The sequence below is a fragment of the Penicillium brevicompactum genome (assembly GCF_028827555.1).
Source record: "Penicillium brevicompactum strain IBT 35665 chromosome Unknown utg000006l_segment0_segment0, whole genome shotgun sequence".
Classification (NCBI taxonomy): Eukaryota; Fungi; Ascomycota; class Eurotiomycetes; order Eurotiales; family Aspergillaceae; genus Penicillium; species Penicillium brevicompactum.
The window spans coordinates 4,522,803-4,548,122 of NW_026623209.1; the positions used below are offsets into that span (position 1 = coordinate 4,522,803).

Below are 25,320 nucleotides of genomic sequence, written 5' to 3' on the forward strand. Positions count from 1 at the left end.
GAGACACCCGAGTACTGTGGACCAACCTTGGACGAAATACCTTTCAGATGGCATTGTTTACATTTCTATTTTCATGATATATTCATAAAATTCAACTCCTTAGGCACCGCCAGGGCGCTTCTCGTCATCTCCTTTCCCATCGGCCTTATCTTTACGTCGTTGCACAACATCCCAGTTGTACACGCGTGCCGTAGCGACCTCCAATGTCTGCAAAAGTAGATATCAATTAGCAATAATTCAACTGTAAGAAACCAACAATCCAAACTAACCGTAATCTGTTCGCGCAAGAATTCCAAATCCTCCTCGCAGTTTTTCAAGCTCTGTTCCGCACCAGAAAGCTTGTCGTCCAACATGCTCTCGGCCTCATTGAGCGGGTAGGCCAGCATGACATTCGCACCGAGCCAGAGGTAGACCTCCTCAGCATCAGCAGGTGAGATCGAAGCCCGGGCGTACAGCGTATCGTTGAGTTCGAAGTTGGTCTCGAGGTCGGCGTCAGGGTTTGACTGGGAGGGCATTAGATATCGTCTTTTCCAATTCCAGGACTCCCGGCTCGGGCCCGAACGGGTCTTGTTCGGCGGTATCAATTACCTCTTTGCGCAACTTCAAGAACCGCACCATCTCAAGCGTCTTTCTGATATCGGGGATCTTCTCGCGGAGTCCCTGACCGCGGCGCTGGGTGTTCGACTCCATGAACTGGTACTTGGAGATCATCTCCTGGAATCTGCGGAGAGTGGGCTCGACATCATCGCGGGAAGAGACGTAGTCGTTGACATTGTCGATAAATGGTGCGACGGGAATACCGCGCGGGTTGGTTTGTGTTGTTACCGTGCTGGTAGGAGGGGTTAGTTGAGATCTTCGGAACGGTAGCAGCGGGGGAGTTCATAAACAGAAACAGATTCCCATACAAATTGCAAGGAATAGGAGCTGAATTGAATGACTTACCTCTTCTTTGAGTCCGCCATGATTGAGCGCAAATATGGATAGGAATGAAGATGACGATGTGGGGAGCGGGAGCTTAACTGCCACTTTTTTTGGCTGCGCTGTCCGCTCTTATCTCCCGACTCATTCCACGACGCTCAACTACGCTTTACACCCTACGCTCTACGGATTGGAATAGACCAGGATGGTCCTGTTGGTTACTACGGATCGCATACACGTCGCATTCGAGGCCGTTTCATCCGCGCGTCGCGAAGAGCTAGACTTACCTCCTACGCTGGAACTACAGGGCCCGATAGCCCATGAGCAACTAATCCGGCTCGCGAAACACCTACAAAATGACACAGAATACAAAGCTCAAAATTCCCATAAGCCGACTATCCTAAGCTCCCTTCTCCGCGGAACAACAGTCTACGTGCCTCCGCCACCAAAGAAGCCAGAACCGGTACGTCCAAAGCTATCGCTCTTCGGTCCACCTCCACACTGGGATTTTCGATAGCCATGACCGAGGAACGCAAGCTGACAGCATTCATATGTAGAGTGCCGAATACCTCGCATCCAAAGCGCGTCTCCTTGCAGCATCAGAGCAGGAGTCTTACAACCGTCTCCTGGACCCATCATATAGACCCGCGCCCGAGCATGCGGACCCATACTCATCGCCGTACACGAGCGACGGCTCTGCGGAGGAAGATACATTGACGCTGTCACTGGTGTCGAGTATATTCATCTCGGTGCTGGTGACTGGGTTTGCGGTGTACGGTGCGCTGACCAAGTTCTCTGCGCCAGATATCGTGGCGCAATGGTTTGCCTCGAGTGGGGATGTGACGGAGGTGCAGAGGCAAGGTGCGGGTGAGGCGGTGCGCGTGCTTTTCGCGATTTTTTCGGCTATCAGTGTTGCTGTTGCGGAGTCGTTCTTGTACTTTACGTATCTCGGGAAGGTGGAGTCGGCTAAGGCTAAGGAGAGGAAGAGGAAGGAGAAGAAGGTCTTCATTGGTAGGGTTGGAGATGATGGGGAGACTGAGTCTGGTGGTGAGGTTCCGGTTGGTGGTGAGAAGGAGGAGATTTGGGGGAAGGGTGTTAATGGTGGTGTTAGGAGGAGGGTGAGGGAGAAGTGGGAGAAGGAGAGGGATGGACATGGACCAGGTGAAGAAGATTCATGAAAGGTTCTAGTTATTCTTTTGAGGTATGATATCTGTGGTGTAACGTGTAAGATACATGTGCTGAAAGGCTGGAATGTAGTATATTTAACAAAAGCTTTGGAGATTCTGTGCCTAAAGCTATAACGTGCTATGGTTAATCTAACGGGTATGGATGCTGTGCAATCAGTCATTAGTGCTCATCAAAGAGGGCGCAGGCCCTCCAGTCAAGATTGAGATGCAAGGCGTCACAATGGAGTGTCGCAGGTGGCTGCTGCCAGAAGTCAACTTTCTCCAAATGTGGACAAAAGAAAAGGAGTGAAGATGAAAAGAGATGAGAGAAGGAAGACCGAGTGATATCTCAGACTCGTTGCTCGAGAAGGAGCTTGCCGTGGGGAGACTGGTCGTTGAAGCCCTTCTCACGGCTGTAGATACGCTCACCACGCAGCCAGGTCTCGCGGACCATACCGCGCATGGTACGTCCCTGGTAGGGAGAGCACTTGTTGCGGAAGAGCATAGTACTGGGCTCAACAGTCCATTCCGCAGAGTCGTCGAAGACACAGATATCGGCATCGAATCCGACAACCAGGTCACCCTTGTGCGACTCTAGACCGACCTGAGCAGCGGTGTTGGCACAGCAAAGGCGGACGACGTCCTGGAGGGCGTTCTTGGTGTTCTCATCTTCCGGGGCGGAAGTCAGACCCTTACGACGGCTGAGGTCCGTCCAGAGAATGGGCAAGCCCAGTCCAACAGACGAGATACCTCCCCACGCCGAGAAGAAGTCACCGCTCTTCTCTTCCTCGGTGCCGGCGCAGTGACCGGGGACATGGGCTGGGAGCATCTTCAGATCAGGTGTGCAGGGAGAGTGGTCGGAGACGACGGTCTTGATGACACCATCTCCAGCATGCTTCTCCAACTCCTCCCAGAGACCGTCTTGATTCAGCTTGGAGCGGATGGGAGGGCAGCACTTGTGGCGGGTGTCGCCATCGCGGACCTCCTCCGCTGCAAGTGACAAGTAGTGGTAGCAGGTCTCGGCTGTGATCTTTACACCGTGAGCGCGGGCTTCCCTCAGGAGGGGAATGGCTTCCATGGCTGAGAGGTGGACAATGTGCAAGGGGAGGTTGGGGGCAAGGTGGGCCAGGGACAAAATGCTTTCGATGGCGCAGGTCTCGAATGTCGAAGGCCTGGAAGCCAGGAAAGTGGCATAAGCCTCGAGAGGACCAGCCGGAGCGGCTGGTGGCTCGGACTGCTGGACGCCATCGCCTACAGATGCAGCGATGGGAGGCATCATCTCAGCATGGAACATGAGGGTGGTGGGCTCGTCAGCCAGCTCGGCCATAGCCTTCTTGATGTCCTCTGGAGTGACAGCAGGGAACTCGTCGACCTATTCAATTTGTTAATATCGAACACAACACAGAATTTATGAATAATCTTCTACTTACACCACTGTCGATGAGGAAACCCTTGAAGCCACGAACGCCCTCTTGAACGAGAGCCTTGAGCTCACCAGCATTGCCTGGAATAATACCGCCATAGAAGCCGACATCGACCCAGCACTTGCCTTGGGCCGCCTGGATCTTCTCCTTCAGTCCATTGACGGTAGTCGTGGGTGGGATGGCATTGAGAGGCATATCAATCACGGTGGTCACACCGCCAAAGGCAGCGGCCTGGGTGCCGGTGTAGAAGCCTTCCCATTCTGTACGGCCCGGCTCGTTCAAGTGAACATGAGCATCGACCAGACCGGGCAGGAGAACATGGGGCGAGTAGTCGGTGTATGGTGTCTCGGCAGGGAACTCTGCTGCCGGAATCACAGTATCGAAAACAGCGGTAATCTTGCCCGTTGTCCGTGAAATAACCACGGTGGCGGCGGTCAGACGGCCGGAGATCACGGCACGGGATGAAGCCACCACGGCAATGGAAGGAATCTCAGTCGCCATAGCTCAAGTCCAAAAGTTAGAGGAGGGTGAAGAGGGGGAAATCAACAAAGATAACGGGAGGGGCTTATCTGGGGAAAAGATAGAAAGATAAGAGGGTCTGGGGCGAGGTATAAATAAGCTTGAACCCTCGACCCATTCTTTTTTTTCTTCTCTAAAAGGGGGATCCGTGAGTCCCGTGGCCGGAGCATTATGTTTCCATTACTCGATTGACCAATGCACATACACCCGAGCCCAAGAGCCTGAGGGACCGAGAGGCACCGAGAGGCACCCGGCTACAGTCTCCGGCCCACGTTGAATTTGCAGTTCTGAACCATGGGCGAGACATCCCCACTACGACCGCTGATTGGACAGCCAGTGCAGAATGGAGTCTAGACTTTTCGCATCGGCCACCTCCGACGCAATGCGGGCAGTTCCTTTATACTTCGCTTATCACTCGCCTCCGCTTGGTCGATCCCCTTACTCGATCAAAACTGCCCGTGGCCCGCTACTCTCTTTTTTTTTACTCGATGGAAATGTCACAAACATTCAAATCTCCGATAGCGCTGGAGCTTTGTCTTTCACCTGCAATTCTGTCGTTTGATCATTAGATCATTTGATACCCAAATTACCAGTTTTGGATGGAATGTTGGAGAATCCTAGCCCTAACCCGGGAATGATTGCGGGGAACTACATATGAAGATTACTCACATTTACTCCATTGTTTCTGCAGGGCTACTTGATGCGACGTTACCCCCAAAGCTGTGGTGTATTATAACCACCCCTTTGATCAATTAAGTATATGCACACTTCGACAGGCTCTAGATAGCAGAATCAATCAATATTGATACTATTTTCTACTTGCTCAGGTGGCCACACGTGAGCCAGCTTTCTAGCTCGTAGAGATGCATGGGTCAAGAGATTAGGATACAAGAACATGATCGAAGGAAGCTCGCATTTCAATCTCTTCCAGAATGTAATACGACGCAGCTTACCGCGATACGACGCAGCTCGGCGCAACACAGACTCTATGCCTGTGGTAATCGCATCGCCGTGGAAACCTACTTGAAACATGTAAACGTCTAATTGAAACTTTCCCACCTGGGTATCCTTTCATACGTACGTGTTCAAAACGAGGAATTGGATTTGATGGTTCATTTATTTCACTGAGACTAGCTACTGGCTTACTATGGCGTTCTCAATCCATAACCTAAGTGAATAGATCATGTTCAAATCAAAACCCATCGGGCCAGGTGACTTGTAGACAACGCAGGAAGCACAAGCTCAGAGAAGACCAAATTATGATATCAAAGATTCGCAATGAATGAAATAAAGTCGTGAAAATTCATAAAAAGTTCGTGATATCCCGATTTGGGACGCATCCCAGTTTGAAATGAAAAAGTTGACGAAAAGGGAACCATTGTCATTCGGGAGAACGCCAGAGGGCATTACTCCTCGTTGGAACCCTCGCGAATGTCGTGAATGTTCTTCAGATCATAAGGAGCAGTGTTGCCGTGGAACGCCTTGCCGGCACGGGAGCTGCGGGAGCTGTGGGAAGCGGGAGGATCCTGGACGACAGTCTCATCAGAGCAGATGCTGTCCACGTCGGTATCGACACCCCCACCGCTCTCCGAGTCGGCGTCGAACTCCTCATCGTCGACAAAGCGCCAGCCCTGATCATCTTCAAGCTTTGTGGCGTCTTTCAATCTCTCGCCCATCTCTCTCACTTCATCCGAGTCAAGCGCAAGGTCATTGACGAAGTCAGTAAGCTCTTCGGTCAACTCGCAGTCGAGGGTATCATCCTCGGAGTAGGTTTGGTATACATCGAGACCGCGCATGGCTCGAATCACATTTCCCTCGGGAGCTGGCTCTCCGCGAACAATGTAAAGTCGCTCCTTGAGGGTCGGAACGCGGTGCATGAGATGCAGCCAGCTGAGGATGTTGGGCAAGGCACGGGAGACCATGCACGTGATACGCGACGCTTCGCCGCTCGAAAAACAATTGATACCGTAGGTGCTCAGGCCGATTTCGCGGGCTCCCAAGGTCTGGACAGAGAGGACCCATCCACGAGCACGGTCCACCATGAAATTGAAGAACGAACCAGGATCTCCCAGATCAGCAAGTTCGAAATCAACGCATACGATTTGTTCAGGGTTGACGATGGCGATGCAAGAGATGTGGGGTGCCCAAATGTTCCCTAGTAACATGTGAGGTTAGTAAAATTCGAGATGTCTCATGCACTGTATACTAACAGTTTTTCTTAAGATACATGAGACTGGCAAATCCACCCTCGGACAGCCCAATAATGTCGATCATGGCACCTTTCTTCATGCTGGTCTTCAAGAGACCCTCGAAGATAAACTCGGTGTGCTCCGCAAGCGAGTGGTTGCCCATGATAGCGTTGCGCAGGCTCAGAGAGCGCTGGCGAGACACAGCATAGGTGCGATCACGGCCAAGAAAGGCCTCAGCAGTCACGGCAGTGTTAGTGGCATTATGCCAAATACGGCCACCAGGGTTCGCGACAACCAGAGCAGTGTCAGACTCCTCAGGCTTGGGACCCAGAACAGCACGGGCCAACTTCAGTATGGAGCCGAATTCAATGCCCTTCTCGCAGATCTCACGGTAGGAGAAGATACCCAGGTCTTCATTGAGCTCGCCAACGAAGAGAATAATGCGAGACGCCTTCTGGATGTTACAGCTCACGAGGACTGGAGTGTTTGGATGCGCAGCTCCTACATCCGCCGGGAGATGGAAGTGGTTCATGCACATTCCCTTCAGGCGCTCAATGACGATATCGTGAATGGCGTCTGTGCATGGTTAGTATCAATTCACTTGAGACAGACTGAACCCTGATTCGCAATATTAGGAGATGACGACTTACGGTGCAGAGCATCCATGTGGGCCTTGCTGACACGCTCATTACGGTTGACCTTGAAGCGTGGGCCCTGGCCAGGGCTGTTGATGGCACGGATCTTGTCCCCGTTGACGAAGAATCTGTGTTATTGATGCTCATTAGCCCAAGATTCACTCGCAGATCAACAAGAGACTGAAAAGCAAGAAGGAAGCTACTCACCCGAGTTCGGCCAGGTTGTCCTGGTAGGACGGGTCGGGGGGGGAGGTTGGCGTCCTCACGGCGTAGCATCGTTGCGATGCGTCAAATGACGGATGATTCTTATTTGGAAGTGAAAAGAATCTCAGGTTCAGGGCACGATGCTTGAATCAGAACGATTTCACCTCGTGAGAGACGGAAGAGAGAGAGGAAAGTGAAGGGAGACGTGCTGGGGAATTTATGGCAGGTGCTCGCAGCCCAACACGCGCGGGAGACAAGACGGATTCCAAGGCTATCTTCCAGGCCGTCGATGATTACGTCGTCGAATCACGCTTCCAGTGCTATGAGGACTTAACGATATGCTTGCCAATTGATCGTCACCGGCGCAGCCATAAACTGAGCTTGATCTACCGAGCTGACATAGCCTGTTTAGCCACTCAGGGCACAAACAACGTTCAAATATACCCATAAGAACATCGTCGATGCAAACATTACTCTGGAGATCTCAACATTGCAACAAAGGAGATTGCACGTCACGACATACGCAGACAAAGGCAAAATCCCCTTCGGGGCCCGAAACGAAAAAGCCGAAACTAAGGGACGCTGAAAGGAATATCACTTTTTATTCAATTCAGCAAACACGCCTGTGATTCCTTTGCAAATGAGGATTTGATACTGTACACGCTTCCACGAACTGGAAGAAAAGAAAACGCCGTCTTGCATACAAGAAACCAGAGATCTGCTCAGAGATCAGAAACAGAAAGCCCCCATGTTGAATTACCAAGAGGCCTTCTTCACACCGGGCAATTCACCAGCAAGAGCCTGCAGACGGAATTGGTACTAAAAAGGAGCTAAAGTCAGAAACAGCATCGAAAACTCCAACGGTGTACTCACTCGGTTGAGCTTGAAGTCACGGAAGACACTGCGAGCAGTTCCTGATGCAACACAGCGGTTCTTGATCTGAGTGGAGCGAGTGTAGGCGTGGGATTGGGCCAATTCGAGCTGAGCCTGGACGCGAACACGAGCAGGGAGAGAGGTGTTGCGCACGGCGTAACGGAGAGCTTGACTATTGCAAGGCAAAAACGAGAGATGTTAGCAGGGTTCTCTTAGGGTTATGTTTGGACAATCGGGCCAAAGAATTGGTTTGGCTGGGTTGCGGTAGATAGGGCAAGGTTCGTACCGCTGGGGCTCGTAGTTTGCGAAGACCTGGCGCTTCTTGTCGTCACGAATCACGCGTGTGTTGACGAATCCTGCGATATCAACCCGCTTGGGGATCTTGGGGACCTTCAGAGTCATTGTTGCGGTCTTGATGGATGTGCTGCGGAGTTGAGGTCGGAAGATTATTGTCTTCCCGCTGAGCGGAAGGTCGACTACCCGATTGGGTTTAGCGTGTTTTCATCCTACAGGGCATCAAGGTCTCGTTGAATATTCGATTAATCTATGGCAAATATTTTACAGCGGGACTGTCTGATAATGCTCAAAAAGATTACATTTCTGAGACATACGTTCAAATAGACTTTTAGACCCCGTATATCGTGCAACGTCCGGGGTTATCATAATACGGGGTAAGCATCTGTGAAATGCAGTCTACATCGTATGACGGCGAAACAACTTATCGTCCGGATCTCTCGGTAAGAACTATGTACTTGATACATGAGGGAGTCTCTCTATGCGCACAATATTATGCTGCGAGGAAGGAACATGGAGCACGTCGCTCACTTTGATACTGGTACAGCTTGTGAATTGATCCAAGTCACCCCGCAAGGTGGGTATAGTCTATATGCTTGGACAGGGGCAAGCTGTCCACAGAGATATCACAAAAGATGCAAGCCGGTGAAACATGCACGACCTAGACCATCTCCGTCCACCCACACATCACGGCGTTTCGTCCCACTTCTCGGACAAGCAAGTGGAATCTCAAAGCGCATTCATTGTCGACCAAATTTAGTGGTCGGCCTTGCCAGCGGGCTTGGCGTTGGGGTTGCGAGGGTCGCTCTTGAACTCAGCAGCTGTTGGAGTGGAGCGGTTAGTCGGATGGTTCGGTAGAAGTGAAACATGATTCCGTGTATGCCGAGACGGATGATGCCGAGATTCGAATATTCATGTGTATATGCGCAGGGTTAACTCACTGTTGGACAGAGCGTTCTGGAGGGAGTTGACGCCGTAGAGAACGATGAGGCCTAGACAGGAGAATCGTCAGATTGATGTCCCACCAATAACAGGTTGGGAACTAGGATATCGCGGATTGAAAGTCCGTCCGCTCCCGGGCGATCGGAACAGTCAATATCTAGTTTATATGCGTACCGGCAGCGAAGAAGGGAGTCAAAGGCTTGGCTGTAGGTGGACAGATAGGTTAGCTCATTGGTCCATATGCTCCTCTCCCACAACGGAATTTCAGGGTCCAAAAAGCACATACCCATGGCGCCGGGGAACTTCTTTCCGAGGAGAGACATTGTGTTGATTGAATTGAATGCGCGGGGAATTCGGTATTCAAGAAGATAATGAGGCAGGAGGACGGAAGAGGAGAAGAGGTTTGGAGCACGGTTTCGGGCACGTGACACGCCGCCTTAAGGCGGTATCACGCCGCTTTTACCCGATCTATCCCGAACCGATCTTGTAAACAATCGTCATTATCAACGACTACAGAATTGATCATGGCAGCCTCGTTGTCTTCGTCGGTTACATCGCTGCAGTCATCGCTGCAGCTGCTGGATAATTCAATAACCACCCTCGACTCGGGCGTGAGCGACTTTCCTCGCCTTTGTAAGGTCCTTTCTACAACGCGAGTATGTCCTCCGTGTCTCCGCCATAATCAATCATGAGAATGACAGGTCTAATTGTTGGTTTCCTGATCTAGCATTTTGAGCTACTACCAGAGCCAACACTGCGTGAGGCACAACAATCTCTTCTTGATGAGATCACCCCCAGCATCGCCCATCTTCTCACACTATCATCAAACCACGTCGAAAAGCTCGCACGCCGTGAGGAAAGCTTAAAAGCAAAATGCGATCTTCAAGAAGGAAGACTCTCATCTAATGCAGAGAGCCGCCCATCTGCTCCTCGCAGTCAACCCCAGAGCAGCGCATTGCGGGGTCGCATGGCGGGGTCTAGCGCTGGCTCATCGGGCAGCGCAGCAGCCAAAGCCGCAGAATACAAGAGACTCGTACAGAAGAAAGAGCGACTCAAGTTTGCGGTTGACCGATTGGAGCTACAAACCCAGCAGAAGCAACGACAGTTGAGAAAGAGTATGGCCGCACAGTGAACCAGAAGAGATCGGTCTTCATATCACCAACCATATCTCATGATGAATTATGGACCCGCCAGAAACATCCGACTTACCAAGCTACTCGAGCCCAAATACGGACCCAGCTGAATTTGCGTCCGCAATTCAGTTGTGGAAAGTGCAACGCTCTGGAGCTCTAGCCTCACATACAGGCATCCCGAAAGGCTCGCGCCTTCTACCCACCCGCCGCTTTGACACAGTGCTCATCGAAACTGCAATCGTTCCGGGCAAGACCTGAGCCAAGCTCACAACGTCCCAAGATACTGCATTACTCAGACTTGTTTCAATACAGTTGGAGAGAAGATGTGGTTTCACATTTGGAGAAGCGCGATGATCATATCTAATGTACAAAATCCTGTCCCCGGTCCCAATGCCAAATGCTGTTAGTATTTAATGGTAGTGTATAGTACATGGTATGCCCAAATCAAATTGAGCCGCTCAACAAAGCTCAACGCAATCATTCTGAGATATCGCGCTTTTTGTAGGCTTGCCGAACCTTTTTCTTTTCATTGTGCTTTTTCCAGCTGGGAACGCGTTGTCCCCTCTTCTTCTGAGGTTCTTCGGGCAGGTCTGAAGCCTCGTAGTCTGCCTCATCATCTTCTTCGAATTCGTCGTTCTCATTGACGTCCTCGTTCTCGTCCTCAATCTGACGTTCAGCGGCACGGCGAGCTAGACGCTCTTTCTTGCCCTCTTCATGCTTGCCGCCCAGTTGCAAGTTCCGTGAAATACGAGTCTTTGCCCCAAGCGCCCACAGGTCTCCCCACTCAGCTTTGCGAGCATCGCGGTAAGCCTGCTTGCCGAATGAGCGCGGTACAGTCCAGCGCTCGATCTTTCCAGCGGGCGTGCAGAGGTCGAAAATAACGTGACCTTGACGCTTCATGGGCGCGTAGACAGCGCGGGGGAGGGAGAGAGGTTCAAAAGGTACTTTGCCATCACTGGCAGGTAGTTTGCCTTCCAGGTCCTCGAGCGAGGTATATCCTTCGAAAGCAGAATCTGTGGCCTTTTGGTTCTGTTGAATGGCTCGATCTTGGCGGATGTCTCCACCACGGCGCACGGAGAGGTAACTGAATTTGACATCTTCGTGATTACGGCCCTTCGCACCTAGAATGCGCTGCAGGAAGGGAGGGCGGATATAACGCTGCTGGAAGCTGCAGTGATCCCGGCGGCCAACTGCGGTGCCAGAGAATCCGTGCATCGGGCAGGTTTGGTGGTTAGTGCAAGGTGCAATAATCATTCCTGGCTCCTTTTTGATGATGACACGCTCATCGGGATTATCAAGGAAATTGTCGAATTCAGTAGAGCCAGGGCTTGCGATATGACGCTGCAGAAGCATTTCACGGGCCCCAGAGATGGCCTCGAAGCCTCTTTGACGGCCCTTCTCGAGCAAAATCAAAACACCGCCGTTGGGGTTCAACATTGCCCATAGATTCTCCACGTGCTCCTTGCGCTCATAATTCTCTCCTAGTCTTTGGATAGAATGCGGCGCAATAATCACATCGTATTGCTTGCGCTTAGGCGCTTCACGCGAGTCTTCAAATGTCGGCTTTTCCCGGACGTGAACGTAATCAGGAAGACGAGGAAGGAAAGAGGTGTTCTCAAGCAGCGCTGCGGCGCGCATACGAAGAGCCTCCGAGCCTGCGACAACAGTTGATCTTCCAGGAATGGGTACGCTCTGGGTGCTTTCGGAGCTCATGAGATCCCACTGCGTGCGAACTAGATCTCTCCAGGCCAAGATACCAGCACCGCCACCACTGGCATCAAGCACATTTGGTCCTCCCTTTTGTGACAGAAGCTCCCGGATCCAATCGTCTCCCAGTCGCTTTCGGGTTTCAACTAGAGCGCTGAGAGTGGATGCGTAGATTCCAGGATATAAAACTGCGAGGTATGCATTGGCCTCCATTTCTCCCATATGTCTTTGTGAAGCATCAAGGGGGACGGGCTTTTGTGCAAGCTGAGCACTCGGAGCTGCTGTTGAAGTGGATTGGGGCAGCCCATGTCCTCCGAACAGACGCTCGGAGGTTTCGGTGATGTGCTTGTTAGAGTAATTTGACAAAACAATCGATATCGGGCCAGTGAGAGTCGTTCGTGGCAAGTTGATTGTGGTGGGATCTGTTCCAAACTTGCCAATCAGGGTATTAGGATCCGCCCTTGGTGTCGGGTCAGGAACCGCTTCATTTTCGAATGCTTCGAGCTCATCTTTGCCACCCATCTGTGAGGTCACTTCCCTTGTCCGCCTCTCTGCATCTGTCTCCGGTCTTTGTGGTGGAGCATCCATGTCATAGACGACGGAGGGATCATGCTGAGGAGTGGGTTCCTGATTCATATCCGCTTGGTCCATATCCACTTCTTCCCATCCGCCTTGCCCATCCTCGCGGAGCAAGCTTGGTTCTTCCTCCTCCTCGACAAATCCATCTTCCTCGGCCATTGCGTCGAGGTCAAGTCGAGGGACTGGACCACCGTAGAGCCGGATGTAAATCTGAATCTCTTCCTCATCCAAAAGTCCGCCAGGAACTCCATCTCTAAACCGCTGTCTGACGAGGTGCACGAATGATTCGGCTGTGTGTTCGTGTCGTTGGGCAAGTAATTCCGCAACGTCCTCGTGTTCGTTTTGGTACCCTGCCTCCAAATCGTCCAGCATTTCATTGATCTGGTCCGCATTCGCAGAGACTCGGTCCCACAGGAAAGCAAGTTCGTCTTGTTCAACAATCTCGCTCGCTTCGGGTGATTGAGCGGACTCCAAGCTCAGTGTCTCCAGTTCATCCACAAGCGCATTGATCTCGACTCCACCGTCGCCGACACGGTCAATCAGCATGGCGAGTTCGTCCGTTTCGATAGGTTCGGTGGGTTGCGGCGACGGTGCCTCGGCGGATGCTGGACCGGACACGAATCTCCGCTGAGACTGGCATCGTGTCGTCGGGTATCCAGTATTGTTTTTCGAAGATGAACTGGATTTTGATGCGATCAATCGCGGCGCTTTGTGTACGAGGGTGCGCTGTTGCGTCAAAGTCAACTGACTGGCAGCTCCGCGGAGCTGTCGCGACCCTGAAGGGCGGGTGAAAGTGCGCAGCAGTTCACGCGACTGTGCCTGACTGGACCCTGAGGCTGCAGACCTTGATAGCATGTTTGCGTTCTGTTCAACAGGTAGCCAGTCTCAAGATGAGAACGAGAAAAAAAATGTCACCCGGAGACCAGAAAATCAATGCCAAGACCGCCATGCGCCCATCACAAACTGGGGGCTTCTCATTGGCTGGTCCCGTGTTCCAGTACAGAGGGCCGGATCTAGCACCCAGGGAGATATCTATGCAGGTTTTGAGGTGTAATCCTTGATATACAGTAGATTATCGTCATCTTTATATCAAATGTGCTACCTAGATATGATTCAGATTGGATCATTGTTCATGCACCATCTCGACCTTAGGTATCATTATTTCGCATGCAGCTCAACTTTGGAGACATCTAAAGACTAAAGAGGCTGCCAGGATGTGGGCACAATCTCATAACTTTCTAGGGTATCATTTATATATCACGTCTCACTTTCAGTGTCCTCGTTGCCCATGAGAATTTTCAATGCATCCACACATCTCATCACCTCATGCTCAAGGGCTGAGAGTTTCGCCATGACGGCCATAAGACTGGGATCTTGGCTTTCGACACGCACCTTTTCCTTCACACGCACCTCTTCGCCTTGCCACTGGAATGAGATTCCAGATTCGTCGTGCGTAGGCGCGCGCGAGCCAAATAGGCGATCTCGGATGGAGAATCCAGTCAAGGAGATATCCGAAGAGAACGCAGTCGGCGTGTGGTTGAGCGAAGTGGACTCTAGCGTTCGCAGGACAAGCACTAGAGCCGAGTCTGTGATTGAGAGATGAAAAGATAGATGGGGTGGAAGAGGAGGGTCGAACATCTGTTCGATAGCCTTGTCAGTACTAAACCAAGCACGCTTCCCAGGGATATGAACGTACGTGTTCAGTGGCACTTGTTTCCCACCATTTGCCACGAGTTTCTTCTCCTTCACCTTTGAGCATTTGCCGCGCTTCGCTGATGGTCTCGAGTAGCAGATGCAGTTGACTGAAGATGAACCCGGCATTGAGAGGGTCACCGGTCCACGTGCTAACATCTACAATATCCAGACTCTGAGCCACGAGGTCACGGACTGATACGAGCTGGCGAAGCACCATCTCGGGGGCTTCGGGGGATTGCGACAAATTCAGCCTGGTGCTGGGCGCTCCCCGGGTGGGCGGAAGTGATGCGAGGCGCAATTGAATATCCTGGCGAATTTAGCTGTCTACACGTTGATGCATGGGTGCGAAATACGTACGCCCTTGACCACCTTGGTGCCGACTCTAGTCACAAAGCCCTTCACATGCTCCGACCGTACCGAGGACAACACCAGGGTTGACCCTGGTTCCTGGGGAGCTATGAGGGCGGCACATTCCTGGAGACCTTCCTTTAATGAAGCAAGCGAATCCTGCAGTGACTGCAGCAGCCACTCTAGCTCATGGGCCTAGACGGACATAAGCTACCGAGATAGAGAGTGTGGAGCCCCAGGATTAAGCATAGTGGTTTACGTACCAGCGCAGCATCCGCTTCCCGGGTGATCTGCTCTGCAGGCAGTGGGGGATATGCCCAAGTGGCCATGGAGGAAAAAAGTGTGAAAACTGGAAAAGGCAGAAAGATTAATTGTACCACGTCACTTTCTTTCAGGGCCTGACCGACCCAATTGCTGGAGGTGCAACGTTGCTTGGGTGTTTCGTTGGGCCAAGAGGAGTTCACTTCGTCATGGACACGAGACTAGTGACCCGCTAGTCCCCTTTGGGCTTAGCGCAAAGGGTGATTCGACCTCACCTTAGCGGCCTATGACATCAAGATCGTCGGACTGCTTTTTGGCGAGAGAAAAAAAGAGTTAGATGATACTCGTCATTATATCACCGGCTGCCCTGCCGGATACCCCCGGCTACTTTTAAAATCGTGTACTTCTCTCCCTCCGCATCCCTCCTCCATTTCACTCGATCACAACCGACATAATGGGTCTCAGCAGTATGTTTAGATCGTCTGATCGTCAACTCTATATTTCCTTATCTAATGAATTTGTCTAGGAGCGTCGCTGGGCTTTATGGGCCTGTTCTTTATGGCAGGCTCCATCTTGCTGATTTTCCTGACTCTTTTGGCGGGTAGTCGCAACACCACGCCTCTCAATCAGGTCTACTTCCTCCAGGCCGACACCGGGAATATACCCGGCGCACCTGCGCTCTCGCGCTGGACATTCTGGAACCTCTGCGGGGTCACTGCTGGCGGGAAGAATGACTGCGGGAAATCGCACCCTGACTTCCCCTTCGATCCCCCAAGCCACCGTAACTTCGACACGACTGAGAATGTTCCGGACCAGTTCATCGAGTATGTTGTCTCAGAAGCACCTTCTGTGCGCCTGCGCTAATCGTATCAATCTAGCACCAAGCACTACTTCTTAATGTCCCGGTTCATGTTCCCCTTCGTCATCATTGGGTTGTTCTTTGCCGTGTGCTCCCTCTTCACTGGCCTCCTGGCCATGTGCACTCGCATCGCCAGCTATCTGTCTGGCTTCCTGGCCTGGCTCGCCCTGACTTTCCAGGTTATCACAACCTGTCTCATGACGTATGTGCCAATTCCGTTCACCCACTCTGCCAATCCATATGCTAATTAAAACAGTGCTGTGTTTGTACAGGGCCGTGATGCCTTCCAGAGCAACGGTCAGACCGCAAAGGTCGGTGTCAAGGCATTCGCCTTCATGTGGACTGCCTCCGCCTGTCTCTTCCTGTCATGCTTGATGTACTGCCTCGGCGGTGCTGTCGGCCGGAAAGACAGCACTGGCTACAGTGGACGCAAAGAGCGCCGCCGTGGTTTCTTCTCCTCCCAGCGCTCGAACAGCGTGAAGAGCCAGAAGCAAGAGACCACAAACCCAACCTACAATGCTTAATCGACGAAGTTCCAGACCGTTAATTGATGATCTCACAATGAGAACATTCCAATTCGGAGTAGCGGAAATGTCGACTTAGTACCGTTGATATATGGGCCATCTCCCTGTTGGAGTTGTGCTCATGCGTCGATATTCCTTTGAGAATTCCACATTTCTCCAGGAGTTTCCTTGTTCAGGTCCGGTCATAGTGGGCTGTGATCGACTTGCTCGGACACAGCTCAGATCAGACTACCCACGTTCGTTCATGCTGTTACGAAATCCTCACGATCTTTACTTAATCACATGGTCGAATTGTCTGGGTTTACCCCACGATTGTTTCGATCACGCTATACATGCGATTATTCATGTTTTATTGACGAATCCGTTGATTCTCACCCGAGATACGAGTGTTTAGTTGCGAGTTTACCTAATTTACTGTAATATAATCTTCATCTTTATTACAAGGTTCCAAAAAAACTCCTACCCAGCAAGCCGCTGAGATGTTGTTGCTATTTACCTGCCTAGCCGAGTAAGCTTGTCTCGTCCACCAGAAATGATGTAACCAGTTTTATGAGAATGATTCATGTCTGCCCAGGTAGAGCCTTGAAACTAGGGACTTGGAGAATAGAAATCTAGTTGGAAAGGGGAACCAATCGGTGACATCCAATTGAGTCTGTCTAAATGTATTTGCAAACTAGTAAAGGAAAAGGCACCATGATGACAACTGCAGTATAAATCGTCGGGGGACAAAAGAAAAAAGCACAGCCTCTATCAGTCATGCAAGCATCGTCACACCATAAATAAAGTCTTTTCTGTATTCACGCAAGAGGAATCAAAGACGCTTAAGCGGAGCCGTTGACGGCACCACGGACAGCGTTCTGGGAGCCGACCTCACGGACAGCGATCTGGAGGCCAAGGTCAGGGTTGACGTGAACCATAACCTCGATCTTGCCACCGGCCTTGACGCCCTTGACGGCGAGCTCAGCAACGGGCTTCTCGGTCTTCCAGACGATCTCGCGGACATCCTCTTCCTCCTCATCCTCGGAGTCGAAGTCAGAGTCATCCTCATCCTGGGCAGGCTTGTCCTCCTTGGCCTTGGGCTCGGGCTTGGTGACCTTGATCTCACGAGCACCCTCGCAGACGCGGACAAGAACATCACCACCCTCCTTGGGGGCGAAGTACTGAGCGATGCGGCGGGCAGGGAGGGCGGTCTCAGAGCCGAGGAGGGGCTGGAAGGTAGTCTCGGTCTTGGAGGTGAACTCGACACCGATGGCCTTGGTCAGGTGGGGGGTGACGGTGACCATGGGGTGGATGGACTGCTCGATGTCCTCGTGCTCGAACTCCTGGACCAGAGAGGCCTGGAAAGCGGCACCACGGGCGGACAGCTCGGAGGGGTTGATGGCAGTGGTGGAAGAGGCAGGGGAGAGGACCTTGGTGGTCTCGGGGAAGATGTTGCTGGCGAGGCTGGCGAGCTTGGGGGTGTGGGAAACACCACCGGAGAAGATGACCTCGTCGATGTCAAGGACATCGAGCTCGGCCTTCTTGACGACCTGCTCAATGAGGCCGGTGAACTGGCTGAAGACCTTGCCGGCGAGGAGCTCGAAACGGGTGCGGTTGACGGTGGAACCGTAGTCGACACCGTCGACGAGAGACTCAATGCTGATCTGAGCGTTGCTGCTCAGAGAGAGGGCCTTGCGGGTGGCTTCGCACTCGAGCTTGAGCTTGGCCAGACCGCGAGCGTTCTCGCGGGGGTCAGTCTTGTGCTTCTTCATGAACTCCTTGGCGAAGTGGTCGATGATGATCTGGTCGAGGGAGGCACCGCCGAGCTCGTAGTCGTGAGCAGTGGCGAGAATGGTGTACATACCACCGCGGCTGGCAACAACGGCAACATCGGAGCGGGTGCCACCGAAGTCAGCGACCACGACCAGCTTATCGGTCACGGTGGCTTCGGGACGGGCATCGTAGGCCATGACAGCGGCAACGGGCTCGTGGATGAGCTGGAGAACATCGAGACCAGCAGCCTTGGCGGAGGCAACGAGGGCCTCGCGCTGGGCGTCTGTGAAGTCGGTGGGAACGGTGATGACGGCAGCGTTGACATCCTTACCGAGGAAGTCGGTGGCTGAGCGTCTCAGACGCTGGAAGTGACGGGTGGTGATCTCGGAGACGGTGATGGTGTTGGGGGTCTCGCTGGCGGTGTCGCGGACAGTGAAAGCGACGGTGGAGTCCTTCTGCTGGGGGTGGGCAGATTGGTGGCAGGGAGTAGGGTCAATGGACTTGAATTCCTTGCCGACGAAATCACGGAAGTATGCGACAGTGTTGGCGCCGTTGCGGACAAGTTGGGCCTTAGCTTGTGTGCCGTGGTACTCCTCGCCGTCGATGTAAGAAAGGATGGTGGGGATTTGACGGTCTAAAGAGATCAGTCTCGAGTTCTCAAAGCGTGGGGTTTCCAAGGTTCTCACCTCCCTCCTCGTTGGCAATAACCTCAGCCTTGCCCTCCTAGGAGTGTGTCAGTCTCTATTCAACATCCAAGACGATGAAAATCGAAGCGTACAGGTGAGATACGGGCAATTGAACTGCAAGAGTTACCGAATGAGATACCAATAGCATAACGCTCCGCCTCAGCGGGGGCACCGTTAGCCGCGTCACCCATTTTGAAGTTGGGAAGATGTGATTTTTTTGGGATCAAAAGGGATAAAAGTTTCACGTCACGGCGTGAAAGTGTATTCGGGGGTATCCGATGTATGGGTGGAAATACTGATTGAGGGGGGACGATTGAAAAAGATTTTGAAGATTTTCGTCTGCCGCAAGTGTGGCTGAGGCCTTATCGATAGCCGTGTGGCGTCGCCCTTCTATCAACCTTGGAAGTGTCCACGGGGACGGCGTATTGGGCGCCAATGGTCCTCCGTACTAATTCTGCCTGAGCTGTCTGCCTGAATTGCTGCCTGAGGGCCTTATTATGTAAACAGCCCTGGAGCCTCTGCATGCACTGCAAGGAACTACGCCTATCTTAGCCACCGGAATAGGTATACTGCTTCACCTCCGCATGCCACCTTTGCAATATGCAAGATAATGATACTCTGGGATCCGGAGAGTCTGTACGTGAAGCACAAAGTCGAGGCTTTTCACGCACAAGACGTGCGCCTATCAAATCGTTGGGTAGCCGTCGACATGCCTGCGACCGTTGTCGAAGACAGAAACTGAAGGTAGAGACAGCACATGTATCGTTAGGACAACTGGTTAATGGAAAATTTTTCTTTCAGTGTGATGTCGCAAAGCCATGTTCTCTATGCCTCCGGTCTGGTTTTCTCTGTGAGACAACATCAACTCCGTTGCGGTAAGTTGTTCGTCATAAACCAGACATGAGCTGGTGGTTGTAAAAATATACTCATCCCTGACGTGTAGAAAGCCTACTAAGTCAGCAAAAGGCACGGATGGGCGCCGCAGAAGCGTACAGCACATGCAGTCCGACCTACCCACAACTTCAAGGTCAAACTCTCGAGCTCTTGATACTCCTCGAGCGTCGCTGAACCAGGCTCGAAAAGATGTCCCCTCGGACACTGGCAAGCAATCTGAGTCTCTCCAGCAGCAACATAGATATGTTCAAGCATCAGCAGTTGAGCTAACAGATGAGGTATTGTGCTGTTTTCCGTAAGGAACTTCATCTTATACTAACGGGTACTAGCTTTTTCATCTTCACGACCAAGGATCGGCCAATTCACCTACAACGCACAGCAACACTTCCGCTCTTCCCGGTGGGACCTTCCTCCACAGTCGCATGTCTGGCGACCGAGGAGATGATGGAAAGACTAGCCTTTCTTTCCTCTTCCCTGGGCTAATTTTCCCGTCCCGTCCAGTCTGTGACACTCTGCTCCAGTCTTACTGGAGGTCCGCGCATTGGTTCATGATGCTTTTCTATAAGCCTTCTTTTGAACGCGAATATAGGCAAATTATAGGTGATCAACACGTGGCTAGTCACCAGAGGGGCACAGCAGTGTTGATTCTGATGGTCCTTGCCATAGGGGCAAGATATGCCTCTGACCAAGAACGCTCGAAAGTTGGCATATCCAAGGAAGAGCTATCCTCACTTCAGAGAGATTTGCTCAACCAGATTCGATTGCACTATTTTGATGTTCTGGACACTGGAACTCTAGAATGTGTTCAATTATGCATTTTGCTGAGCACATACTACCTTTACAATGGCACGCCGAACTTAGCATTGCCTATACTTGGTGCAGGGATCCACAGTGCGCAGGCGCAGAGCCTACACAAGGAGATTCTTTGGGGCTCTGCAAGTGAGATTGTTCTCGAGGTCCGCAAGCGAACTTGGTGGGCTCTATATGTCCTCGACAGGTGCCTTCAATTCATTTCCTTGGTCATCATACTCTAGCTAATCCATCTATCAGGTTCGCTTCAGTGACCTATGGTCGACCGTCCTCAGTCAACGACGATTTCTGCGCTGTGAGCATGCCACGAGATATGGATGACATCTTGACTGTGCATCCGTTGCTGAATCATGCGAGCTATTCTTCAACACCGGTCACACTAGGCTCATATCAACGGCACAAATTCAATCTATATTCTATCGCAACCCACGTTATTCGCAATATTCATAATGTGCATGCCTCTAGTTCAGAGACTGCAATGAATCAAGCCGCGGAAACCAATGCCAAGCTGGTGGACTGGTTTGACCGACTGCCTGTGGAGTTAAGGCTGGAGAACAATGTTGATTTAGACATGGCAAGTTTGACAAGTGCCGAGGCCGAGGTCTGCCAGTTGTTTCAACTACAGGCGCTGGCCCTTCAGCTGGCCTATGACAACATCCAAATAATCTTACATCGCCCGTTTATTCGATGTACTCGCCGCTTATCTGCACCTACCTCTTCCGATTCGAGCGAGTCCGACGGGCGCCCAACAAGTTTTGAACAATGCAAGCACTCTGCTCGCCGCACCTGCAGCATACTGCCACGCTATGCAAAACTTCTCTCTGTGGCCCAAATGACCCATGCAGCAGCATATATCGCTATTCAAAACTTTACTGCAGGTGTTACTATGGCAATGGTAGCGCTGTCTGACCCTGGCTCAGAACAATCGCTTGATGCCAAAAGAGGTGTCGCGAATTCAATAACGTTGCAGAAAACACTCGCTGCATCGTCCATAGTCCCATCGCAGACGGTCAGGGTTCTTGAAGGGCTGTTCCAGCTAATGTTCAAACGTGAAATGCAGTTATTGCTGGGAAATCCGCCTCTAGAGTTGGGTTCTCACAGTCCAGTTGGCGGACCACTTAACCAAGCACATGAGCCCGAGGATTCTCAGCTACCTGATAGTATTCATGGTCCTATGAGGCGTCGATTCAACCACAGAGCCTCGCGTGGAGGCCAGGACAATCCAGAGCTGCTACCAAACATCATTGAACCCGAACGAAGATCCCAGCTTCCCCTCAGCGATCATGCCGCGATGAACCCTGGTCACGCTCAAGATATTCCCGGTTTATCTTTCTATCCGGGGATTGGCCATGCACTAGAATCAGTGCAGCAAGGTACGTCGCTCTTTTGAGATGCACTCCGTATCTATTTCTCTGCAATTTTTACGTTCAAACAAACCTAGCTTTCGCTGATCTTTATGGCCTATAGTACTATGGGAAAATTCCGATCCTACGGCATATGCAGGAGCTTATGTCCCGGGGACTTCCAATCCCCAGCCTTATATATGCGAACAGCCGGGTCCATTCGTGGGGAATATTGCAGAAGAAACCAATCGCTTCCCTCAGCCGACTTCACTAACCCCAATGGCCGATCCTGCAAGCCAAGATCTGAATATCTTGAATAACTCCTTCCTAGGTCAGTGCTGGCTATGGAACCAGCCGGACTTTGATAGTTTACAAGAACCATAAATTCTGCTTCTGTAACCCGATCATGTTGTGGCTTGACTGCGAACAAAGAAAATCATATTCGATGATTTGATAGTTGGGCCACATATCTTGCGGAAATTGGAAGACTAACACTAATGAAACCCAATGAAGCCCAATGAATTTCCCGAGATCAATAACTTTCAACACAGGGCAATGGTGTTCATGGATGCCAGAGAAAGTTTGACTAAACGACAACGAAAGGCCAAAGGCGGAATGCCCTTGGAGATACGGATTCAACGAATGAACTGGTCCACAAAATCAGCACCAAACCCAACCTCCTCGTAATGGGCTTTTGCGCTGGCTAGCTTTGAGAAAACATCCTCCACCCCCAAAGGAACACCCATAGGGTCGACGTAGATATACGCTCCAGTGACGTGGAACAAAGTGATCATTTCTTCCACGCCGTCTGGTACTTCGAGCGTATGGATGTCCCCTGGGGGCTCAAATGCATGGCTCCCTTCAGTTGCCCACCAATCGTGCTCAAGATAATGCCATTTCCCGCGCAGAACTGTGGCATGAACAGGCCCCGAGTGACGGTGGCGGGACAAGATACCGGAACGACGCACGCGGAGGAGGTTGACAAAATAACCTTGTGTGACATTGAAAAGAATGGGTCGAAACCAGACATCTGGGCCTTGGGGAACCCAGAGTCTCTCGTCGAAGTCCAGATTGAGAATGTTAGGGACCACGAGATCTTCAGGAACGTTGGGTAGAGGCTTTCCCTGGTAGGGGATAGCCTCGCCTTTCGGTCGAGAATCGACTGAGGCAGAAGTCATTGTGAGTTTTATACCGAGGAGGGTGATGAAATAGAGAAGAGTATCTTGCGATTCCAAAATAGATTTGTGAGCACGAGAATAGGTAATTACCTCTCTGCCAACACGGTCTCTTATATACTCTACCATAGTGTCGGATCAGATGCCACATTGCGCCAATCAGGTAGAAGGTATATTGCAAACCAAACGTGTGTGTGGTAAGTGGAGGTACACTGGATGGTTTCTCGGGCCTTTTACTCCGGTGGTCTGTACGGAGTGGAAGTCCAGGGTTCCACTTTAGCCATTCCGAGTCCGGTGGACATCCGGTTGTCTTGGTGCTAGCACAGGTGAGCAGAATTCCGTGACAAAGCCACGCTACAGGTATTGTGTTGTTTCATCGTTGCGCACTGGTCATTGGATTGAGTTTTCAAGCCCAAATTTCCCCGAAATTTCACGTTCTTCTCGCTAAATATGTCTCGTTGGTACCTGATATCTTAGGCAGAGATGCCCTAACGAGTTAGTTAACGAACTAGATGGCCTCTGTCGCCCTTTCTACTCTGCCCCCTCTGCCTCCCCATCCTTGCACGAGAGAAGTTTCCGTTGGTTATCCACCGGGGTAGGAATGTTTTCATATTGTGAATTGCTACCCTATCAGGGGTGAAGCAATAGCTCAAGCTAGGCAAACGGAAGTCCGGCGGAGTCTACTATTCGATGCAGACTGTTAGACTGTATTCAGCAATAAATAAGATTGCCCTGCTACTGTCTAAAGAACATATCTCACTTACTCCTAATTTTTTTCAAACTATCCATACTGTCATTCGATCTTCGGTGTATCTTCAAACCTCTTTTCTTACAACATGCATCACTTGCCCACCGAGAAACTATTCTCGCTACAAGGGAAGACAGTTATATGCACGGGAGCTACAGGTGGCATTGGTCAGACCTTGTGCAAATCTCTCGCAGTTGCAGGTGCAGACATTGTCTCTATTCAGATTCCCAATGATGCCCACAGCGAAAGCTTATCCAGATCTATCTCAGAGATTGGCCGAAGGTTTTGGGCTTTTGAGTGCAATCTGACCGATCCATCTTCAATCCGTTCAACCTTTCAAAGTATTTGGCTAGCAGGAATCAGGCCTTCCGTTCTCGTGAACTGTGCCGGTGTCAATAGAAGAGGGCCAATCACAGAAGTCACTGATGATGATCTAGACCTTGTATGGACAATGAGTGGGTTTTATTCTCCCATACGGGCAAGCACTGACAAATACTTCAGATTCTATCTGTCAATCTCAAGGCTACTTATATAGCCGCACAAGAATTTGCAAAGAAGCTGCTTCAGCTTCAGCTTCCTGGGAAGATCATCAACATTGGTTCGGTAACTTCATACCGGGGGATGTACAATGTTTCTGCCTATGCAAGCTCCAAGGGTGGAGTCATACAAATGACCAAGTCTTTCAGCAATGAACTAGCCCCTCACAACATTCAAGTCAACTGCATCTGCCCAGGGTAAGTTTGTGATTCTTTTGCAATCTTCTTCCAATGTTGTCGGTGCATTTCAAACAAAGGCTAAATTTGGAACAGATACATCAGTACGCCTTTAACAACACAGCTAGAGAATGACCCAGTTTACAATGACTTCATTTTGAAGGGAACACCAGCTGGCCGTTGGGGAACCCCTGAAGACCTGAGGGGAGCTGTCATCTTCCTTGCCAGTGAGGGCAGCAACTTCGTCACCGGTTCAAGTCTGATAGTGGACGGTGGAATGCTCGCAGTCTGACAAAGTATCATTCTCTTCAATAAGGGTACTAGACAGAAATTTTGGAATGATCCAGCACAAATCCAGAAACTTGGCCATGGCACCCTGTGGTTCCGTCCCCAACTTCAGTTGTATACCGCAAAAAAACTTGCAAAATTCCGAGCAAATCTGCTTTCATTATACTGTGGGCAGTGTTTTCTAACTACAAAATCGCAGGTCCAAGACTTTTTTATGTGTTATAATGTGGGAATGTGTACAGAATAAGCATGAGAATAGCGGGCAATAGTGATTGATTTGATCATCTCGTGGAGTTTGTATCAACGCGATTTCAAAGCAGCTAAAAGTTGCCACTTCTTGACTCTACCATCCTCTGATTGTTGTTTGATCTCTTCGAATCGTTCCATTGGCTTTCTTTCTTTCTTTCTGTCTTTCTTTCTTTCTTTCTTTCCTTCCAAGGTTGTTTCTTTCGAGACCTCCAGAGCTTTCTTGTGTGTAGTATATATGATATTATCTTCATAGGCTACAAGCTATATCCATGGATATGGTTGTGGTCATTGACATAGACCTTTTTCGGATTTTCATAATGGAATTCGAACGCAGTATCAATTTAAGCTTGTTTTTTTACTTCTAAAGGAATCCCCCCCACATTCAGGCATGT

The 25,320-nt window shown here is 51.0% G+C and overlaps 14 protein-coding genes across 14 annotated transcripts; 5 read left to right on the top strand and 9 right to left on the bottom strand.

Moving 5' to 3' along the window:
- Positions 1-99: 99 nt before the first annotated feature.
- N7506_009925 (tubulin-binding prefolding complex subunit PAC10) lies at positions 100-962 on the bottom strand (the record flags this gene model as incomplete). Its single annotated transcript, XM_056959218.1, has 4 exons — positions 100-207; positions 270-503; positions 589-829; positions 943-962. The coding sequence occupies 4 exons, from the start codon at positions 960-962 to the stop codon at positions 100-102; spliced, it is 603 nt and encodes a 200-aa protein (XP_056808608.1).
- A 161-nt stretch (positions 963-1,123) lies between these two features.
- N7506_009926 (TMEM199/VMA12 family protein) lies at positions 1,124-2,096 on the top strand (the record flags this gene model as incomplete). The annotated part of the gene is made up of 2 exons (XM_056959219.1): positions 1,124-1,381; positions 1,476-2,096. 2 exons carry the CDS (start codon positions 1,124-1,126, stop codon positions 2,094-2,096), a joined length of 879 nt encoding a protein of 292 aa, XP_056808609.1.
- Positions 2,097-2,433: 337 nt separating this feature from the next.
- N7506_009927 (allantoinase alX) lies at positions 2,434-4,009 on the bottom strand (the record flags this gene model as incomplete). The annotated part of the gene is made up of 2 exons (XM_056959220.1): positions 2,434-3,456; positions 3,515-4,009. The coding sequence occupies 2 exons, from the start codon at positions 4,007-4,009 to the stop codon at positions 2,434-2,436; spliced, it is 1,518 nt and encodes a 505-aa protein (XP_056808610.1).
- Positions 4,010-5,433: 1,424 nt separating this feature from the next.
- Positions 5,434-7,127, bottom strand: N7506_009928 (uncharacterized protein; the record flags this gene model as incomplete). The annotated part of the gene is made up of 4 exons (XM_056959221.1): positions 5,434-6,182; positions 6,238-6,792; positions 6,867-6,979; positions 7,033-7,127. 4 exons carry the CDS (start codon positions 7,125-7,127, stop codon positions 5,434-5,436), a joined length of 1,512 nt encoding a protein of 503 aa, XP_056808611.1.
- Positions 7,128-7,811: 684 nt separating this feature from the next.
- Positions 7,812-8,330, bottom strand: N7506_009929 (mitochondrial 37S ribosomal protein uS14m; the record flags this gene model as incomplete). Its single annotated transcript, XM_056959222.1, has 3 exons — positions 7,812-7,874; positions 7,929-8,100; positions 8,215-8,330. 3 exons carry the CDS (start codon positions 8,328-8,330, stop codon positions 7,812-7,814), a joined length of 351 nt encoding a protein of 116 aa, XP_056808612.1.
- A 648-nt stretch (positions 8,331-8,978) lies between these two features.
- Positions 8,979-9,487, bottom strand: N7506_009930 (F1F0 ATP synthase subunit i; the record flags this gene model as incomplete). The annotated part of the gene is made up of 4 exons (XM_056959223.1): positions 8,979-9,043; positions 9,164-9,214; positions 9,339-9,368; positions 9,451-9,487. 4 exons carry the CDS (start codon positions 9,485-9,487, stop codon positions 8,979-8,981), a joined length of 183 nt encoding a protein of 60 aa, XP_056808613.1.
- A 201-nt stretch (positions 9,488-9,688) lies between these two features.
- On the top strand, positions 9,689-10,296 carry N7506_009931 (DASH complex subunit SPC19; the record flags this gene model as incomplete). Its single annotated transcript, XM_056959224.1, has 2 exons — positions 9,689-9,820; positions 9,892-10,296. 2 exons carry the CDS (start codon positions 9,689-9,691, stop codon positions 10,294-10,296), a joined length of 537 nt encoding a protein of 178 aa, XP_056808614.1.
- Positions 10,297-10,774: 478 nt separating this feature from the next.
- On the bottom strand, positions 10,775-13,438 carry N7506_009932 (tRNA methyltransferase RSM22; the record flags this gene model as incomplete). Its single annotated transcript, XM_056959225.1, has 1 exon — positions 10,775-13,438. One exon carries the CDS (start codon positions 13,436-13,438, stop codon positions 10,775-10,777), a length of 2,664 nt encoding a protein of 887 aa, XP_056808615.1.
- A 402-nt stretch (positions 13,439-13,840) lies between these two features.
- N7506_009933 (uncharacterized protein) lies at positions 13,841-14,955 on the bottom strand (the record flags this gene model as incomplete). The annotated part of the gene is made up of 4 exons (XM_056959226.1): positions 13,841-14,221; positions 14,280-14,585; positions 14,636-14,821; positions 14,890-14,955. The coding sequence occupies 4 exons, from the start codon at positions 14,953-14,955 to the stop codon at positions 13,841-13,843; spliced, it is 939 nt and encodes a 312-aa protein (XP_056808616.1).
- Positions 14,956-15,341: 386 nt separating this feature from the next.
- Positions 15,342-16,270, top strand: N7506_009934 (SUR7/PalI family protein; the record flags this gene model as incomplete). The annotated part of the gene is made up of 4 exons (XM_056959227.1): positions 15,342-15,354; positions 15,414-15,711; positions 15,766-15,948; positions 16,003-16,270. 4 exons carry the CDS (start codon positions 15,342-15,344, stop codon positions 16,268-16,270), a joined length of 762 nt encoding a protein of 253 aa, XP_056808617.1.
- Positions 16,271-17,091: 821 nt separating this feature from the next.
- Positions 17,092-18,899, bottom strand: N7506_009935 (ribosome-associated complex protein SSZ1; the record flags this gene model as incomplete). The annotated part of the gene is made up of 3 exons (XM_056959228.1): positions 17,092-18,656; positions 18,709-18,745; positions 18,801-18,899. The coding sequence occupies 3 exons, from the start codon at positions 18,897-18,899 to the stop codon at positions 17,092-17,094; spliced, it is 1,701 nt and encodes a 566-aa protein (XP_056808618.1).
- Positions 18,900-19,706: 807 nt separating this feature from the next.
- N7506_009936 (fungal specific transcription factor domain-containing protein) lies at positions 19,707-22,139 on the top strand (the record flags this gene model as incomplete). The annotated part of the gene is made up of 4 exons (XM_056959229.1): positions 19,707-19,880; positions 19,932-20,599; positions 20,653-21,785; positions 21,880-22,139. The coding sequence occupies 4 exons, from the start codon at positions 19,707-19,709 to the stop codon at positions 22,137-22,139; spliced, it is 2,235 nt and encodes a 744-aa protein (XP_056808619.1).
- Positions 22,140-22,390: 251 nt separating this feature from the next.
- Positions 22,391-22,933, bottom strand: N7506_009937 (2,4'-dihydroxyacetophenone dioxygenase family protein; the record flags this gene model as incomplete). Its single annotated transcript, XM_056959230.1, has 1 exon — positions 22,391-22,933. The coding sequence occupies one exon, from the start codon at positions 22,931-22,933 to the stop codon at positions 22,391-22,393; it is 543 nt and encodes a 180-aa protein (XP_056808620.1).
- Positions 22,934-23,766: 833 nt separating this feature from the next.
- On the top strand, positions 23,767-24,683 carry N7506_009938 (uncharacterized protein; the record flags this gene model as incomplete). The annotated part of the gene is made up of 3 exons (XM_056959231.1): positions 23,767-24,120; positions 24,180-24,412; positions 24,488-24,683. The coding sequence occupies 3 exons, from the start codon at positions 23,767-23,769 to the stop codon at positions 24,681-24,683; spliced, it is 783 nt and encodes a 260-aa protein (XP_056808621.1).
- Positions 24,684-25,320: the final 637 nt, after the last annotated feature.